This window comes from Camelina sativa, chromosome 7 (assembly GCF_030686135.1).
Source record: "Camelina sativa cultivar CO46 ecotype springtype chromosome 7, ASM3068613v1".
Lineage (NCBI taxonomy): Eukaryota > Viridiplantae > Streptophyta > Magnoliopsida > Brassicales > Brassicaceae > Camelina > Camelina sativa.
The window spans coordinates 22,115,093-22,131,535 of record NC_141886.1 but is presented as its reverse complement, the minus strand read 5'-3'; the positions used below and the strand labels follow the sequence as shown (position 1 = coordinate 22,131,535).

The window sequence follows — 16,443 nt, the reverse complement described above, 5'->3', positions numbered from 1 at the left end:
GGGAATCCCTTTCGTAGATCTATTGACTATAATTGGTGAACCCTCGGCTATAATTCTAAAGTTGTTGGAGCCACCATATTTACCTGTATTTCTAGCGACGTCACGGACTCACGGCCTAATATATTACTTGCCCTTGTGTTTCATAGATGATGCTTAATGCAACAACTAATAATTTTTTTTTCATTTTTTTGTTAGACAAAATATTATTTCAATTGTTTTTGAATATAATATATAGTTATATGTAGATGATTAAGGATGTCTAAATTTAACCAGTAAGATGAGCGTTAGGAAATGGTCAATAAATTGTCAGTCAACAATTGGTAAAGAGGTCCTCAGATTTATGTATCTTCTTCGACGACAATATGTGTTGTTTTCCGCATTATTATATATTTATATGTAATAATTTAAGAGATAATCATTTTCTTCTTTTGAACAGTTCACCACTTTCATATACAGAAAAAGAGAGAATTTGTATGAAATAGCCATGAAACTAAAAATTAAGTAACTTGTTATGTTGTAAACTGGAGTATTTTTTTCTTCTTCTTTTTATATATTACATGTTATTTTCTAAAATCACAAAATTATCTCATTTTCTTTTCCATCACCTAATCTTTCTTTCCTTTTATCCAACTAAAAAAAAATGATTAAAATATGGACTCATAATTATTTTTCCATTAACCATAGTTATATGACTAGTTTCTTAGTTTTTTCCAGGCTATCTTTAAAAAAATTAAACATGAAGACACACTTTTACAACAAACGACAACTTTGATTAAAAAAAAAAAGTTGTTTGACAGCAAATATAATTTGACAACTAAAAATATATATCTCCATGCATCGTGTGTAATGTATAGAGATAGCTGTCCGAAACGGCTCTCGACATTTCCTAGGACAATTTTGATGCGACTTCATTTCCGGGTCTAGGCATCTAGCTATCGAACATTGTCATATCGCCTTCTTTGCTCTGTCTCCTTTAGGTCGATAATACACGAATTCGCTCGCACACGGACACAGTCCATTTACTTTTTGTTTTATTTTCTGTAATTCTAATGTGATTCCGGTTAGTTTATTTAGTTTGGTTCGTGTGGGTTATTTTGTTTTCTTAATTTAGTCGATTTTGACAATTCATGAATTAATTTTTTTTCGGATAAAACAAGAAAAGGTTATATAGGTAATCATATATAAGAGAACACTAGGTAACAAGCCATACTATATGCGGGATAAATCGACTCAAATAAAATTATTAGAAGTAAAATTATTATTTGGAATTTAAGGTGCCATAATAATAATTATACACATAAATTTTTTATTTTATTCAAATTTACATTTAATTATTTTGTGTAAAAATATATTTCATCCATGTTTCATGTGAAAAAGAGTGTTAATTATTGTGATAATTGTGATAATGTTATTTATTTTTAAGATTATTGTAATAATTAATTTTTAATATATACTCCCTTTGTTTCATAAAGAGTGTCATTTTAGAATTTTATTTGTGTTTCACAAAGAGTGTCATTTTACATTTCCAATGCACTATTTTACATTTTCAATGCATATTTTTATTAGATTTTCTAATTTTATCCTTAATCTATGCCTAAATTAACCCATTAAACATTTATTAAATAAAGGCATATATGTATATTTTAATATTTTCTTAATTTGTGTGAAATGTGTCAAAATGATACTTATTGTGAAATAGAGAGAATACTTGAATAGTTATCCAATTTTTTAAAATCGAAGAATAAGTTTTGTATTTTAAAAATTTAAATAGATGAATAAGTTTTTTAATAGTTTATAAAATGTAATTTACTTTAAATAATTAAATATGTTAGAAAAATGATAATTAAATTATTAACTATATATTTTTTTTTAATAGTTGATGAAGTCTTTCATTTTTAAAACATTATATATTCTAATGAAACATTACATTATATATTCTAATGATACATTTATGTAAATAATAATGAAATAAAGATTTTCTTATATATTTTAATGGCACATTTAGTAAATTAAAAGATTTATTTTTTGTAAATATGTTTATCTTGAAATGCTTAATTGTAATTAAATTTTCAAATCGCTCTGGTAATGACATATCAATATTTTCAGCAAAATATTTTTCTATTAATATATTGAGGATGACTTGTCACACGATCTTATAATATATGATTATCAATTTATCAGTATGTATGTATATATGTGGTTTCATATTTTTACTATCTTATTATTGAGAAAATATGTCATGCTTATCTATTTGACAGAAGGCGACGATTTTGAAAACTTACCTATTATAATTTAGAGATCTTAATCAAAGGAAGAAAAGATCTATTTGACTTTGGCTTTCAAAAGTTTATTTTATTCGATTAACCAAAGAAGTAATCAACATGAATACGCGCCAAACTCTTTTCTTTTTTTAGTACTTAACCTGGTAATCTTGAATTGAAATGTAGCAAGCAAACTGTATAATTAATAATAAACCTAACAAGCAACCAATGATATTTCTTTGTAAGGAGTTTAATAATAAAAAGTATTTATATTATTATTTTCACAACATTTTTCATAAGAAGGTTTGGAGTTCATACTTATTTATAAATAATGCTATTGTAATTAAAATATTTAATACAAAAAAAAAATTAGGAAAATCGAGTATGGAAATATATATTTCCCTAAATATGTGAACAACATCAATTTCTGTTTTCCTTTTTAATTACAAGTTTTAAAATATTTTAACGAAATTTTTTTTATAGTATCTTACCTTATTCAATTTCGATTTTCCATTATTGGTTTGGCATTATACATGTTTTCCATTATACATAAAATTGTTTAATATTTTCTATGTTAAAATGGATAGAGAAATTGATGTCAAATTGGGTAGAAAAATATAAAAATAAACGAATAATGTATAATTTTATTTTATTTTATTATATATATATATATATATATTGTTTTAACCTCCACAAAATGATATATGTTTTTTGACTAAAAAAGATGTATCATTTATAGAGTTATGATGTCAAATACAAATATATATATCCTGTTGCACAATTTAATTAGTGAATACATCAAATTTATTCATATGAGTAATATCAATAATATTACTAAATTTGTGATAATAAACCTAAATCTGTGTAAATACAGATATTAGCAATTTTACATATGCACAATACTAAAAAATCAACAATAATTTATGGAAAAATTTATTTATCCACGGGTCCAAACCTAAACTAAAAATAATCATAAGAATGTGATGGGAATTAGGTTAATATTAGTACACTTATATATTTTTGCGGGTTGGTTTAAAGACACAAACAAAATATTTTTAAACTTAATTTTATATGAAAGGAGTTAAAAACCAACACTAACCCGCTCCATCATACTCAGATACAAAACTAACTATTTTTTTAATAACTATTTTTTTTATCTATGGATCCAAACCTAGATTAAAAATAATCATAAGTATGTGATGGGAATTAGGTTAATATTAATACACTTATATATTTTTGCGGGTTGGTCTAAAAACACAAACAAAATATTTTAAAACTTAATTTTATATGAAAAGAGTTAAAAAACCAACACTAATCCGCTCCATCATACTCATAGACAAAACTAACTAATTTCAAATTGGTGAATAAAATTTAAATCATTTTATACTAACTACAAAGTATTATACATGTTAACAGATGTTTACTTTCACAACAACTAATTTTGATTGATTAAATTCCAAAATAAAAGAATTTTGATTAATTAAATTTCAAATGAAAATAATAATTTTTAAATAGATAAAGAAAATAAAAATACAAATATCTCAATATTATTGTAAAAAAGTTTAAAACATATATTTGATCCAACATAATGTTTTTTAGTAAGTTATATAAAATATACAAAAATACATAATCCCGCGATGCGAGTTAAAATCTAGTAATTAATAATAAACCTAACAAGTAGTCCTGTGCATTCGGGTTCCCAAATCCGATCGGGTTCGAGTTTTCGGGTTTAGACATATAAAATTCGTTCGGGTTTTTTTATATTATCGGGTCGGATTCGGGTAATTCAGGTATACCCGAACTTAAATAAACCATGAACAAAAAAAAACTAATTTTTATTTTTTAAAAAATTTAAAATACTTGTATATATTTAAATATTTAACGTTTTACATTATAGCAGAGAAACTAAGATGACAAAATGGTTAAAGATGCACCCTTAAATGTTCAAGGTTATGGGTTCAAATCCCTTTCGATGCATATTTTTACATTTAGTTCGGTGGGCATTTGGGTATCCGAACCTTAAATGTATTACACCCAATCGGATTTTACACACTCCCCAAACCCGATCCGAATCCCCTCGGATTCGGGTTTTGGGTTCAAGGTAATATGCCCAGGGCTACTAACAAGCAAACTGGTCTAAGAGGACAAATTATATTATAGTGTAAACAAAAAAAAATACACATTATTCCTAAGTTTCACCGTAAATGAGAGAAATCAAAATGGACTACTGTATAATGTCAACAAACTTAAAATTATCTAAGCCCAAAAAGTCTACAGAAGAATAAGAGCATAAAAGGCACATCATTCAAAGTAAGGAGGAGTCACACACACCACACCACCTTCCTCCCTCATACTTTGCTTCTGTTTGATGTTTTGTATAGTGCTTTGATTCACCCAATATGAAGTAGGTATCAATATCGGTGAAGCATATACTTTGAGAGTGAGTTGGGCTTTAGAATGAATGCTATCTCAATGTTCAATTCCAAAATTCTACAAAATGAGGCTCACCACTGAATCTAAAAGTTCAATGTTGGATACTCTCTTTATTCTTATCTTCAGAGGAATCCAATTCTTTAACACCACTGAATCCAAGTTCAGCCATATCCTGTTTTGCCATCAAGTTCCTGCAATAATATATAATTATAATAATAAACCAGTTATTATGTCCTCTACACACAATCCCATCAAAGTGAAAACATGAACTCTAGAGAGAGAGAGAACTATGGTGGTGGTGAGTGGTGACTTACTTAGCCATTCGACACTGGAGATATTTCTTAGAGAGATGTCTACATTGTTCAGATTTGTGAGCTGAAGACTTGAGACAGCCAAGATACTCTTTCTTCTCCTGCAAAAACACAACCAAGAAAATGCTAAAAAGGTGAAGTAACTGAAACATAACCAAAAACATATACAACCAAAGGCGAAGAAGATGATGAAGAAGAAGAATATACAGCATCACATTCGTGTAAGTGATCCAAAGGGAAAATGCCCTTTTCTGGTGGTATTGGTCTTAATCCTCTGTTTCCTCCAAATGCTCCACCTACCCACACAAATCAAAAACAGGCGCCAGGGTAACGATTCAGATCGAGTTTTTAGGAAGTAACATTGATCACGAAAACAGAGAGTGTTCTTGTCTCCAACAAAAATAAAACCTTTGATATAGGTTTTGGGGTTTGATTGATAAATAAACCAACCAAACAAAAACACAGTGTTCTTGTCTCCAACAAAGATAAAACTAATTCGCAGATGATCAACAAATACTATAAAATGCGCAAAGATGACAATTAGTCTCATAAATCTAGTACTGACAGCTGATACCTAACAACAACCTAGAACCCAAATCTAATCTTCAATTCCAGAGAAATAGGAATCTAAGCAAAAAAAAAAGAAAGAAAACGAAGTAGTAAGGAGAAGAGAAGAAAACGTACGCACCTGTACTCATGTGACAAAACTCTAGAAGCCCAACAAAGATGTGAAATGGAGAAAATGGCAAAAACAAATTCCCAAGGGTTTTCTATTTTATCTATTAGTAAACATGAATTCGAAGATAAGAAACGTAGTAGTACCCCTATCGATAGAGATAAGCTGATAGCAAAACCAAAGAAGAAGAGATTGAAGTCGGCGCTTGGGAGGAGAAGAAAGAAGCGATTGTCAAACCGACGCCGTTTCAAGGGATAAGTCCATAAATCCAGTTTTGACGGGTCATATTTATTTTTCATTAAACTTATACCAAATTGTTAACATTGAATCTCAATTAGATATTAAGAAATTTGGGAAATCAACATTTAAAAACAAAAGAAATATACTTTCAGTTTCATCTCAAAAGATTTTACATGTTGCATATAGAATTTCCTAATTTTGCTGCATCTTTCGCACTTTAACAACTCAATTCGAGATAACTTTTAATCAGGTTAAATAACTCAATTCGAGAAAATAATAGAGACTGAGAAATCGGCAGTAAATAAATAAGGATAGACAGGCCTCTTTGAAGATATAGCAAAAGAAAGAAACGAAACAGAGATTGAAACAATTGTTCAAGCAAAATGGAATCATACGAGGAGGATCCATGTCTTACAACTGTTACATCATCAAAAGTGAAACAGAGTACCGGAGAAACTAGATTAACGCTTCTTCTACTACAACCACAAATCATCATCATCTTCTTTATTCTTATTCGCTCGTGGCTGATATGAATGCACTTCCAGGTTGACGGTTAGCCAATGGCCCATGGTTTGACAGAAACTGCAACAACACAAAATCCAATTCAGAATCAACATAGCTCTCAAAGCATATAAATTAAGCTCAAATTGTGTGAAAATCAGACTAACCTTAGCATTGACACCATCAGGAACAATCCTCTTAATAGCTCTCAGCTTAGTGTACTCAGCACGGTTGAATTTAGTGAATCCCCTGAAAACACAAGATCATCAATTTAGTAAATATGCTCATATTGAGCATCATCAAAATAGACAACGAAACTGAGTGACTTACCATTTCCTGCTAACAATGATCTTTTGACGACCAGGGAACTTAAACTTAGCTCTACGAAGAGCTTCCTGAGCATGAGCTCCATGGTTATCCTTACACCTCACAGACAAAAGAACCTGTCCAATAGCAACTCTAGCACAAGTACCAAGAGCTTTACCAAAAGCACCTCTCATTCCAGTCTGAAGCCTATCAGCTCCAGCACACGAAAGCATCTTGTTGATTCTCAAAACATGGAAAGGATGAACCCTGATCCTGAGATGGAACGCATCTTTACCAGCAGACTTAACCATGTACTTGTTACAAGCGATACGAGCTGCCTCAAGAGCTTCACTTGACACATTCTCTTTCTCCCATGAAACCAAATGAACACAGAATGGGAACTCATCAACTCCTTTCCTCTTCATACCAACATCATAAATCCTGATTTTTGGATCTGGTACTCCACGGCAGTACCTTGATTTCGGGTATGGCTTTCCCTTAATCTGACGGTAACATCTCGCCGGTCCTATACCATTTTCACATCGGATTGTTCCATCAGTAACGTTCACACACACAACAACAAAAAAAAAACCTAAATTGACATAATCAAAACATCAAACTAATCCAAAGCTTATAGATTTCGTATGAACAGAGACTCAGAAGACAAGATTCTTCTACACATTTCAGCGATTCAATAACACTAAACCCTAGATTGACATAATCAAAATCTCAAACCATTTCCGAATTCTAACAAATACGAATCGATTGCAACGAATTCGAAATGAGATTGTGGGTAAGCAGAGGAGATAGACTTACTTCGTCCCATTGCGTTGGATCCGTACGGTGTTGATGCAAAAACCCTAGAAATTACAAATGAGGACGCTGTGATGTTTAATTTATAGGTGCGACAAAAACAAACCCTAAATTTAGCTTACGTAACTGCTTAGCTAAATAAAGGCCCATTGGATATTTTTGGTGCTCGGTCCAGGCCTTTATCTTTGACTTTTTGACCTTTGTTGCTTCCAGTGTGAACACGTTATTTTTTCGGCTAATGTTTTTTTAACAAAGTTTGTAGCCAAATTTGGGTGTTCATCTTAGATGATGAATCATCTACGCAAGAGGGCTTACGAATATATGTTACCAATTTGTTCTAGTTTATACGGTCATCTTATTGTTAAAGTCTTTGGTTCACATTTTTATAAGTATTATCTATCTAAAAATCCTCAATTCCTCCTCATCAGTGGTATACTTCATTTTGAAGACGAATGACATTATGAATAGTGTTGTTGCTTCACATCTGAAAAACACTATTTAACACACTCATATTTGTGTTGAGCTTTTATTTTTTACAACATGATTTCTAACCTTTACATATTTTCATTTTATAACTAAACATGACTAACGTTTTTATTTAATTATTGACAAAATCAGATGCCACAGCATTCCGCGCTTTCGCTCAGAGGGCCTAATACGCAAACACACGAGACAAAAAGACATGTAGGACAGCAACAACAACAAATTAAGACACATTAGACAAGACACGATCACATATGCACGGTCATAAATAACTTGGATCAGACTGAAGGCAAAAATCAGAATTGTCGCAAATGGTTTAAAACACATGTACTCCAATGGTTTAAAACACATACTATCGCTATCTCTACCGCTTCTCGCCGCATAAACAAGTAGCAGCTTGAAGAGCAAAATACGTTAGGATGATGTCCGCTCCAGCTCGGCGTAAGCACATCAGTGATTCCATCATCACTTTCTCCTCATCGATCATCTTCAGGACTCCCCCTGCTTTGATCATTGAGTACTCTCCAGAAACCTGAAAATTCATTGGAGAGTTTGAATCAACAAAAAAACTTAAAGACTGGGAATGTTGTTATTCAATAAGCAGAGTGTGATCAAGAAATTACTTGGTACGCAGCAATAGGTAATGGAGATTTGTCCCTCAGAAGTCGTATGATGTCCAAATATGGAAGACCTGGCTTCACCTGTAACAAAAACACTCCAATTCATTACCAACCTCTATAACTGTCTTGCTAAAGGATGATAAAGGACTTACCAGGAGAATGTCTGCTCCTTCAGCCTCGTCTTCTCGCGCCTCAATCAAGGCCTCTCTGTAATTCGCTGGGTTCATTTGATACCTATATAGTTCACAACGTCAGTTTGTAACTGCTAGGGTTAGCAAAACAAATGCAAATTCAGTATCAATAAGGGTTGATGGGTTTTACGTCTTCTTGTCTCCAAAGCGTGGGTTCGAGTCCAGGGCTTCACGGAAAGGACCGTAAAATGAACTTGCATACCTGTTGGCAGAAGATTTATACAATTAGACAGAACAAACAGTTTCTAGAAAAGCTATTAAGGGGAAAAAGAAATGTATGATTATTACTTTGCTGTGTATGACATGATGGACACGTTCTGGAATCCCTCAGCATCAAGAGCTGCGCGGATGGCACCTACTCGCCCATCCATCATGTCGCTGGGACTCACAACGTCCGCACCAGCTCGAGCCTGGAAAGAGAGAAGGAGAGATCATATCTCATTAATAAGAAAAAAAAAACAGACATTGTGACTCTCTGATATCGAAAAGATTTACCTGGGAAACAGCTTGCTTACACAACTGGTGCACCGTCTCATCATTCATGATGATACCTACATAGATAAAAATGTATCAGAGTTCCAACTAAAATGTACCAGATGGAAGTTGGGTAGAAATACTTACCATCCTCTCTAACGATCCCATCGTGACCATCGGACGAGTAGGGATCCAACGCCACATCAGTGTAGATAACCTAGCAACAGAGGAGAACACGTGTCACAATTGCAAATGACCCAATGTTTCATCTCCTGGTATATTTAACAAACTGAGATTACAAGATCTTACAAGATCAGGATATTTGTCTTTGAGAAGACGAATTGTTCGAGGCACCAAACCATTGTCATTGTATGCCTCATCCCCTGTTGGATTCTACAAAACGGAAGCCAAAACAAAGCGTTAAAGATACAACTCAAGAACATATATACACATAGAGAAGAGAAGCGTGAAAGACCTTCAAAGCCTCAGGAACTTTAGGGAACAAGACTATACTGTTCACACCAACAGCTCGAGCCTTTGCAACCTGTTTGTAAAAGAAATCACACCAAAAAAAATCACTTTCTTGTAACATGGCGGCAACATATAAAGGAATCAAATCAAATACACAGGGTCAAAACCTCTTCTACAAGACCATGCCTCCAGCCAAGTCTATAGCAACCAGGCATAGCTCCAATAGGCGTGTCTTCCTCACCTACCACACTCCAAAAACCACATAAATTTTCTTAAATACAATAGAGACCCCAATGAGAGATGTTTAAAGTCAGAATACAAAAGAAACTAACAAACCTTCATGGATGAAAAGTGGGTATACAAAATTTGCAGGGGAGATGTCAGTTTCCTGAAAGGCAGCTCTCGTAACAGGGGATGCACGGTTACGACGTGGACGTCGATTTAGATTCTGCAAGCAAATAAGTAAACATTAGAAGAGATAAAAAAACAGTAAGCCTCTTAAAAAAGTTTCAACCTTGCAGCTAAATCAATCAAAGAACCGATACATTGATTCAGATTATGTTCTTAACTAACCGCAAGATCATCTTGTACAATGCAATTAGAGCAAACTCATAATGAAGTAAAGTGATTAGGATACTCACAAGAGGCTGAACTATAGGTGTACCAGCCGGAGCAGCCGGTTTAGGAGGAACCGGAGGAGCCTCTGGAACATTTCCAGAAGCTACAGCGGCTTCACACTCAGCATCACTCATTCCAAGCTTCTTAGCGTGTCCATTCCCCGATTCACTAGCTCTTATGACAAGGTTACGACGTTGACTAGTAGCAATTCGAGAAGAAGCAACACTCACTTTACTCACAGTTGATCTCAGACCAATAAAGCTCTTACAATCGATTCCTCTGGTTGAAGGGAAGCTACACGAGGCGTTAAAGATCGGTGTAGTAGCCATGAATCTGCAACACACACACACAAACAGAGGAACGCATTGAGAATATTATCAACGAATTGTGATATTGAGTTGTGGAATTAAGGTTTGTAAGATCTACCCGTGACTCAGAATGAAGGATTGAATTGAAAGTTACAGACTTTAAGATCATATATTGACTAAACAAAGCAAGATTTATGTGAAAAATGAAGAAGATTAAAGCTGTTTCGTTCGAAATGAAAACACAGAGTCAAGTAGTTGTTAGTACAAACCTTGAATGTGAAGAAGTTGTTGTTGGGGATTAAGGAAGCTGAGAGGAAAAAAAATGGGGTTTTAGGAGGAAGATGATAGCTTTGGAATTTGGATGATCGCCGATTTTGACAATTGACAAAGAAGATAGAGACTGGTGTTCACGCACTTTAGCTGCGAGTGAGTATACGAGTTCGAGGATTGGGAAAGTGTTTGGTGGTTTTAGAACTGGGCTTGATAGAGCTTAATGGGCCTATGTTAATTTGATGAAACCGGGCAATGTAAAATCAATACTCTTTTTTTTCCTCTCTCTCTTAAAATAGTGGAGGAAGAAAATTCAAAAGGATGGAGTGTGTCATTATTGATTTAGGGAGTCAATTGGGAAAAAAAATGAGTAAATGAGCAGAGAGAAGCAAATATGTGGTTGTGAGATACTCTCTCTCTTACTACTTTTACAGTTTTTCTAGTCTTGATTGAGAAAGACGAAGACCTGAGACTTAGACTTGCCCAAGTAAACGGAATCTTATTAATTTTTTTTTTTTTGGTCAATCGGAATCTTATTAATCGATACACCTCTCCTACAAAATAAAATATTCAAGAAAGAACAAATTTTTCTTGAGCAGAACATAAACATGAGTTCTTCTTTTAGTAGTTTTTCTCTTTCGATTCTCTTCTTTTTGCTACTTTTTGTTATTCTAGATTCGGCTAATCTGACAGTTTCTTCATGTCAATCCGACTGTGGAGGAATCGAGATTCCGTACCCTTTTGGAATCGGAAAGGGTTGTTATCTGGAGAAGTGGTACGAAATTACATGTAATGCCTCCTCTACTTCAGGAAAGCTCGTCCCTTTTCTTTCCGTAATCAACAAGGAAGTTGTGGGTATCTCTCTTCCGACTCAGTTCGCGTATGGGTCAGTTTACGATCCCTTTCCGTATGGGTCAATTCACGTAAAAAACCCAATAACTTTAAAGGGATGCTCAAGGAACGAAGAAGTGCTAACTGGATCACTTTTGAATTTGACGGATACCCCTTTTTACGTTAGCAAGAGAAATTCACTGATAGCGGTTGGTTGCGACAACAAGGCATCGTTGACAAATGTCGAGCCAAGCATAGTGGGATGCAAATCTAGCTGCGGCAAAACTTACCATACGGATAAGGATACTAAAGATTATCTTGCAGCAGTCACATGTAATACCAAGTATGGCTACGATGACAGGTATTGTAATGAAAGCAGAATTATGGATGAAAAAAGTTGCAACGGTATTAAATGCTGCAAGGCAAACATGCCTGATATGATTCAACAAACTGTTGGTGTCACCATTGAAAACACCACGGCAACGGGAGGGTGCAAAATTGCCTTCTTGACAAACAAGGCACATTATTTGTCTAGTCAATCTGATCCGCAAATGCTTCATGCTAGAGGATACAGTACAGTTGAGCTTGGATGGTTTATCCATACTGCGAATCATTCGTTTTTAAAGTCTCTGGGATGCTATGAGGTAAAAGAGTACATAAAACTCGACCGTGAAAGTACTAATTATATGAGGTTTCACGAAATAAGTTGTGTATGCGACTACAATGCTTATCTAAGCTATGCAAGATGCTCATGCAATAGGGGTTTCGAAGGCAACCCATACAGTTTGGACGGATGCAAAGGTTAGTAATTGTGGTTATAGTTCATGTTTTATTGAAAGTTTCTATGATCATGATCAAATTAACCTTATGAAATCATCATTTAATTACAATCCTTATATTTTGAAAACCAGATATTAATGAATGCCAACTAAAAAAATCTGATGGAACTCCGAGTCACTGTAGCGACAGCAAATGTGTAAATTTGCGGGGAAGCTATGACTGTGTGTACACAAATCATCGGCCACTTGCTATAGGTAAGTCAGTGGGAATTTTGTATCCCAAATTTGTTCATTTAAAGCTCTTATATGGTGATGACCAACATTTTCTTGTCAACAATGATGATTAACTTTATATATATTCCCATATTTTACCCAAGAAGTAAATAAACTATTAAAAAAAACGTTTTTGCTTTCTTTATTGAGTTTCCAGGGCTTGGTGCTAGTATTGGCTCACTGCTCTTTGTTGGTGGAATATACTTGCTATACAAATTTATTAAAAAGCAAAGGAAGTTATACCAAAAGAAGAAGTTCTTCAAGCGTAATGGGGGTCTATTGTTGCAACAACAGCTGACTTCGACACAAGGCACCGTCGAGACAACAAAAGTGTTCAGTTCGAGGGAGTTGGAGAAAGCTACTGAAAACTTCAGTTCAAATAGAATACTTGGTCAGGGTGGTCAAGGTACCGTGTACAAAGGAATGCTTGCCGATGGAAGAATTGTAGCGGTAAAAAAATCCAAAGTCGTGGACGAAGACAAGCTCGAAGAGTTCATCAATGAGGTTGTCATTCTTTCACAGATCAACCATAGGAACATCGTGAAACTCTTGGGATGTTGCCTTGAGACACATGTTCCAGTTCTCGTCTACGAATTTGTTCCTAATGGTAACCTTTTCGAACATCTTCATGATGAGTTTGATGACAACACGATGGCTACTTGGAAAGTGCGTCTCCGCATGGCTATAGATATCGCAAGTGCTCTCTCATACTTGCACTCGTCTGCATCATCTCCGGTTTATCACAGAGACGTCAAGTCTACAAACATAATGTTGGATGAGAAATATCGAGCCAAGGTATCTGATTTTGGAACTTCAAGATCGGTAACAGTGGATCATACCCACTTGACAACGGTAGTTTCAGGTACTGTGGGATATATGGATCCAGAGTACTTTCAATCTAGCCAATTCACAGACAAAAGTGATGTCTACAGTTTTGGGGTTGTGCTAGCCGAGTTGATAACCGGAGAAAAGTCCATATCTTTTTTGCGGTCACAAGAAAACAGGACATTGGCAACTTATTTTATTTGTGCAATGAAAGAAAACAAACTCTTCGACATCATCGATGCTCGAATAAGAGATGGTTGCGAGTTAAATCAAGTGACTGCAGCGGCAAAAGTTGCGAGGAAGTGTCTCAATCTGAAAGGGAGGAAACGGCCAAGCATGAGAGAAGTGTCAATGGAGCTTGATAATATTCGTATGTCTTCCGGAGATATGCAACCGCAAGAGCATATTAGCGAGAACGAGGAAGAGGAAGAAGAAGAAAACAAAGGAGTTGTGGAAGATATCATAAGTGTAGAATCAAGGAACAATGTTGTAGTTACCACTCCAGCTTCTCAATACAATGTTGTTACTGGGTCGTCTTCGTCGTGGTCAGATGTTGAACCCTTGTTTCCTCTCCAAACACGGTAAAACTTCAACTTTGAATACTTGCTTGAGTGTACAATAAATATTCTATGAAGATGTTAAGTGTGTGCAATAACTATGTGTGTATTTGTGTGTGTAATAACGAGTGTTCGTATCAATTTCCCAACAAAAATAAAATAATTCACATACATAATTTTATATTTTAGAATTTTTTGCAATAGCTAGTTACATTGTTTGTTCTCTAGTGTATTTCATAGGGACAAAGTACATTAAAAAAAATTCCGAATTGTACTGAGTGAGTCAGTTCCACCAAAACCAAACTTTTGTCCTCTTGATTTTATAAACTCCACAAACTAGCAAAATGCTTTATTGAATATTTGAAGAGTTTGTGAAACAAATCAGGACAATATGAGACGAAGAATCTCACCAGAGAACTTGAACGATTTCTCAGTCTCTTCCAAACAATGCCTCTTCTCGTCTCTTGTCCACCACTGCACATTCAAATATCACATTAGCCATTAGAATGCACCTAACTTTTAAATATTTCTTGCTCAAGATAGTGTTATATATATATATATGTTCAATACCTCTGCAACGCTGTTCAGTTTTTGCCTCACATCTTGCAACAACTGAGATAGTTGGCCTTCCCATTTATAGAACTCAAGTTCTTTACCATCGAGTATCTTCTTCGATACCTGCAAATTACAACTTGTAAAGTTTCAAAAACTAGTTACAACTTCCAAGTGAAGTGCAGAAAGTTTTTCTTCTTCTTTACCTTTGTACCAATCATTTGGCCACCGGCACTATGAGCAAAGTAAATGTTGTAAAAGTGACATATGAATGCTTCAGGATCCCTCTCTGCTAAAACTTTTAAATACTCAGAATATGTTCTACCAGGAGCCATTGCCTCTGGAATCTCATAACCTTGTTCCTTGAACCACTCCAAATCCTTCCCAAGTTTCTCAGCTCTTTCCAGTCCCGTGTTCTTGAACACAACATCTACTCGTAAACAAAAACAGAGATTTTGGACAAAATGTTACACATGAAAAACATTATAAAGACAAGACCTATCTTTTCCAAACCACGTCAAACTCTTTAAATGAAACAACATGATACTACTCAAAATTCATAAGAAATGAGAAAGAAACTCACAAGTTGGGAAATCGGATTCGTCAATGATCCCTTCAAGAGTGTCGTAAACCAATTTACTATCCACAAGAAACTGTAAGTATCCTTCCACAGTCGGCTCCCATTTCGCCACAGGACCTACCTCTGGAGATTTAGATTCTTTTTCTCCTTCCTTCGCCTGATCTCTAGTGTGCAGTCTCATCGCCACGTGTCTCATCTCGCCCACGAAACCAATTGATTCTTCTGGATACTTCTCTCTTCTTACCATCTCCTTTACAGCAGCCGCGGCAGACACCACGGAAGCTAGATCTCCGTTTGCTTTTACAGCAAGATAGCCACGTGGAGCGGTTAGGTTTCGGGCATAACTAATCCTCACGGTCGGTCTCAGACCGAGATAGCTCTCGCTATAAAGTCTTGTGCTTGATGGGAAGTGGCAAAGAGAGGCGTTAAGTCTTGTTGTAGCCATGATTCTGCAACATACACACACAGAGTTACGGATTTATTCGAGCTATAGGATATATAGAACTGAAATTGGGGTTTTTAGGAGAAACATGAAGGAAGTGTAAGCAACAAGGCTAACGAGAAAAAAAATAAAGAACACGGTTTATGTCATTTTGACAATTGACGGATCGGATTCAAACACCTAAATTTAAGTTTTCAAATCAAATCGGTGAAAATAAACAAAGATCAGAACCATACCTGATACCTCGGAACTCTGAAGATTGAATGAAACGATGGAAGATGAAAGGGTTCAGAGGTTTGTAACAATTACCAATATCATAAATTGGTATATTTCCTTTTCTGTTTGTGTACCTTTTCGTTTTTTTTTTTGTTTCGGTATCCTAAAACAGTCTGATATTTTTTTTGAAAGATTTACTCAAATGTTATCCAAAAGTTGGTTTATTACTTATATGTTATTAAATCCAAAAAATTACTTCAATGTTTAGTGTACTGGGTGTAATTATAATTTATCCCTTGAGTTTAGTTTTTTGATTTTGAGTAAAAAAAAAAAAAAAAAAATACACATCAGCAAATTAAAATATACATCAGATATGATTTAACACATCACTAAGCAGTTTTTTTAGATCAAC

At 34.5% G+C, this 16,443-nt stretch overlaps 5 protein-coding genes across 5 annotated transcripts; 1 reads left to right on the top strand and 4 right to left on the bottom strand.

The window, feature by feature from the left end:
• Positions 1–4,393: 4,393 nt before the first annotated feature.
• Positions 4,394–6,024, bottom strand: LOC104701615 (uncharacterized). The gene is made up of 4 exons (XM_010417332.3): positions 5,694–6,024; positions 5,213–5,301; positions 5,009–5,106; positions 4,394–4,885 (listed from the first exon to the last, which is right to left on the bottom strand). The coding sequence occupies exons 1-4, from the start codon at positions 5,701–5,703 to the stop codon at positions 4,786–4,788; spliced, it is 297 nt and encodes a 98-aa protein (XP_010415634.1). The 5' UTR covers positions 5,704–6,024; the 3' UTR covers positions 4,394–4,785.
• Positions 6,025–6,200: 176 nt separating this feature from the next.
• On the bottom strand, positions 6,201–7,688 carry LOC104701614 (large ribosomal subunit protein uL16x-like). The gene is made up of 4 exons (XM_010417331.3): positions 7,545–7,688; positions 6,753–7,254; positions 6,590–6,671; positions 6,201–6,503 (listed from the first exon to the last, which is right to left on the bottom strand). Exons 1-4 carry the CDS (start codon positions 7,552–7,554, stop codon positions 6,432–6,434), a joined length of 666 nt encoding a protein of 221 aa, XP_010415633.1. The 5' UTR covers positions 7,555–7,688; the 3' UTR covers positions 6,201–6,431.
• A 591-nt stretch (positions 7,689–8,279) lies between these two features.
• LOC104701613 (delta-aminolevulinic acid dehydratase 1, chloroplastic) lies at positions 8,280–11,320 on the bottom strand. The gene is made up of 13 exons (XM_010417329.3): positions 10,976–11,320; positions 10,422–10,731; positions 10,117–10,228; positions 9,948–10,021; positions 9,785–9,853; positions 9,619–9,702; positions 9,457–9,526; positions 9,331–9,386; positions 9,124–9,245; positions 8,966–9,037; positions 8,797–8,878; positions 8,648–8,725; positions 8,280–8,556 (listed from the first exon to the last, which is right to left on the bottom strand). The coding sequence occupies exons 2-13, from the start codon at positions 10,725–10,727 to the stop codon at positions 8,389–8,391; spliced, it is 1,293 nt and encodes a 430-aa protein (XP_010415631.1). The 5' UTR covers positions 10,728–10,731; positions 10,976–11,320; the 3' UTR covers positions 8,280–8,388.
• Positions 11,296–14,412, top strand: LOC104701612 (wall-associated receptor kinase-like 9). Its single transcript, XM_010417328.3, has 3 exons — positions 11,296–12,608; positions 12,719–12,841; positions 13,017–14,412. Exons 1-3 carry the CDS (start codon positions 11,585–11,587, stop codon positions 14,267–14,269), a joined length of 2,400 nt encoding a protein of 799 aa, XP_010415630.2. The 5' UTR covers positions 11,296–11,584; the 3' UTR covers positions 14,270–14,412.
• LOC104701610 (heme oxygenase 3, chloroplastic) lies at positions 14,402–16,209 on the bottom strand. The gene is made up of 5 exons (XM_010417326.3): positions 16,052–16,209; positions 15,377–15,822; positions 15,000–15,223; positions 14,812–14,919; positions 14,402–14,715 (listed from the first exon to the last, which is right to left on the bottom strand). The coding sequence occupies exons 2-5, from the start codon at positions 15,816–15,818 to the stop codon at positions 14,623–14,625; spliced, it is 867 nt and encodes a 288-aa protein (XP_010415628.1). The 5' UTR covers positions 15,819–15,822; positions 16,052–16,209; the 3' UTR covers positions 14,402–14,622.
• Between the last annotated feature and the right edge of the window lie 234 nt (positions 16,210–16,443).

Coding starts and splice junctions, on each gene's coding strand:
- LOC104701615 (XM_010417332.3), bottom strand. Junction 5,107..5,212: donor ACTTACACGAATGTGATGCT/GTATATTCTTCT, acceptor GTGTTTTTGCAG/GAGAAGAAAGAGTATCTTGG. Junction 4,886..5,008: donor CTCCAGTGTCGAATGGCTAA/GTAAGTCACCAC, acceptor ATATTATTGCAG/GAACTTGATGGCAAAACAGG.
- LOC104701612 (XM_010417328.3), top strand. CDS start 11,585: ATGAGTTCTTCTTTTAGTAGTTTTTCTCTTTCGATTCTCTTCTTTTTG. Junction 12,609..12,718: donor CAGTTTGGACGGATGCAAAG/GTTAGTAATTGT, acceptor TTTGAAAACCAG/ATATTAATGAATGCCAACTA. Junction 12,842..13,016: donor TCATCGGCCACTTGCTATAG/GTAAGTCAGTGG, acceptor TTGAGTTTCCAG/GGCTTGGTGCTAGTATTGGC.
- LOC104701610 (XM_010417326.3), bottom strand. CDS start 15,818: ATGGCTACAACAAGACTTAACGCCTCTCTTTGCCACTTCCCATCAAGC. Junction 15,224..15,376: donor CGAATCCGATTTCCCAACTT/GTGAGTTTCTTT, acceptor GTTTACGAGTAG/ATGTTGTGTTCAAGAACACG. Junction 14,920..14,999: donor GCCAAATGATTGGTACAAAG/GTAAAGAAGAAG, acceptor TGTAATTTGCAG/GTATCGAAGAAGATACTCGA.
- LOC104701613 (XM_010417329.3), bottom strand. CDS start 10,727: ATGGCTACTACACCGATCTTTAACGCCTCGTGTAGCTTCCCTTCAACC. Junction 10,229..10,421: donor CACCTATAGTTCAGCCTCTT/GTGAGTATCCTA, acceptor ATTTGCTTGCAG/AATCTAAATCGACGTCCACG. Junction 9,387..9,456: donor TGGGATCGTTAGAGAGGATG/GTAAGTATTTCT, acceptor TTATCTATGTAG/GTATCATCATGAATGATGAG.
- LOC104701614 (XM_010417331.3), bottom strand. Junction 6,672..6,752: donor ATCATTGTTAGCAGGAAATG/GTAAGTCACTCA, acceptor TTGTGTTTTCAG/GGGATTCACTAAATTCAACC. Junction 6,504..6,589: donor CTGATGGTGTCAATGCTAAG/GTTAGTCTGATT, acceptor GTGTTGTTGCAG/TTTCTGTCAAACCATGGGCC.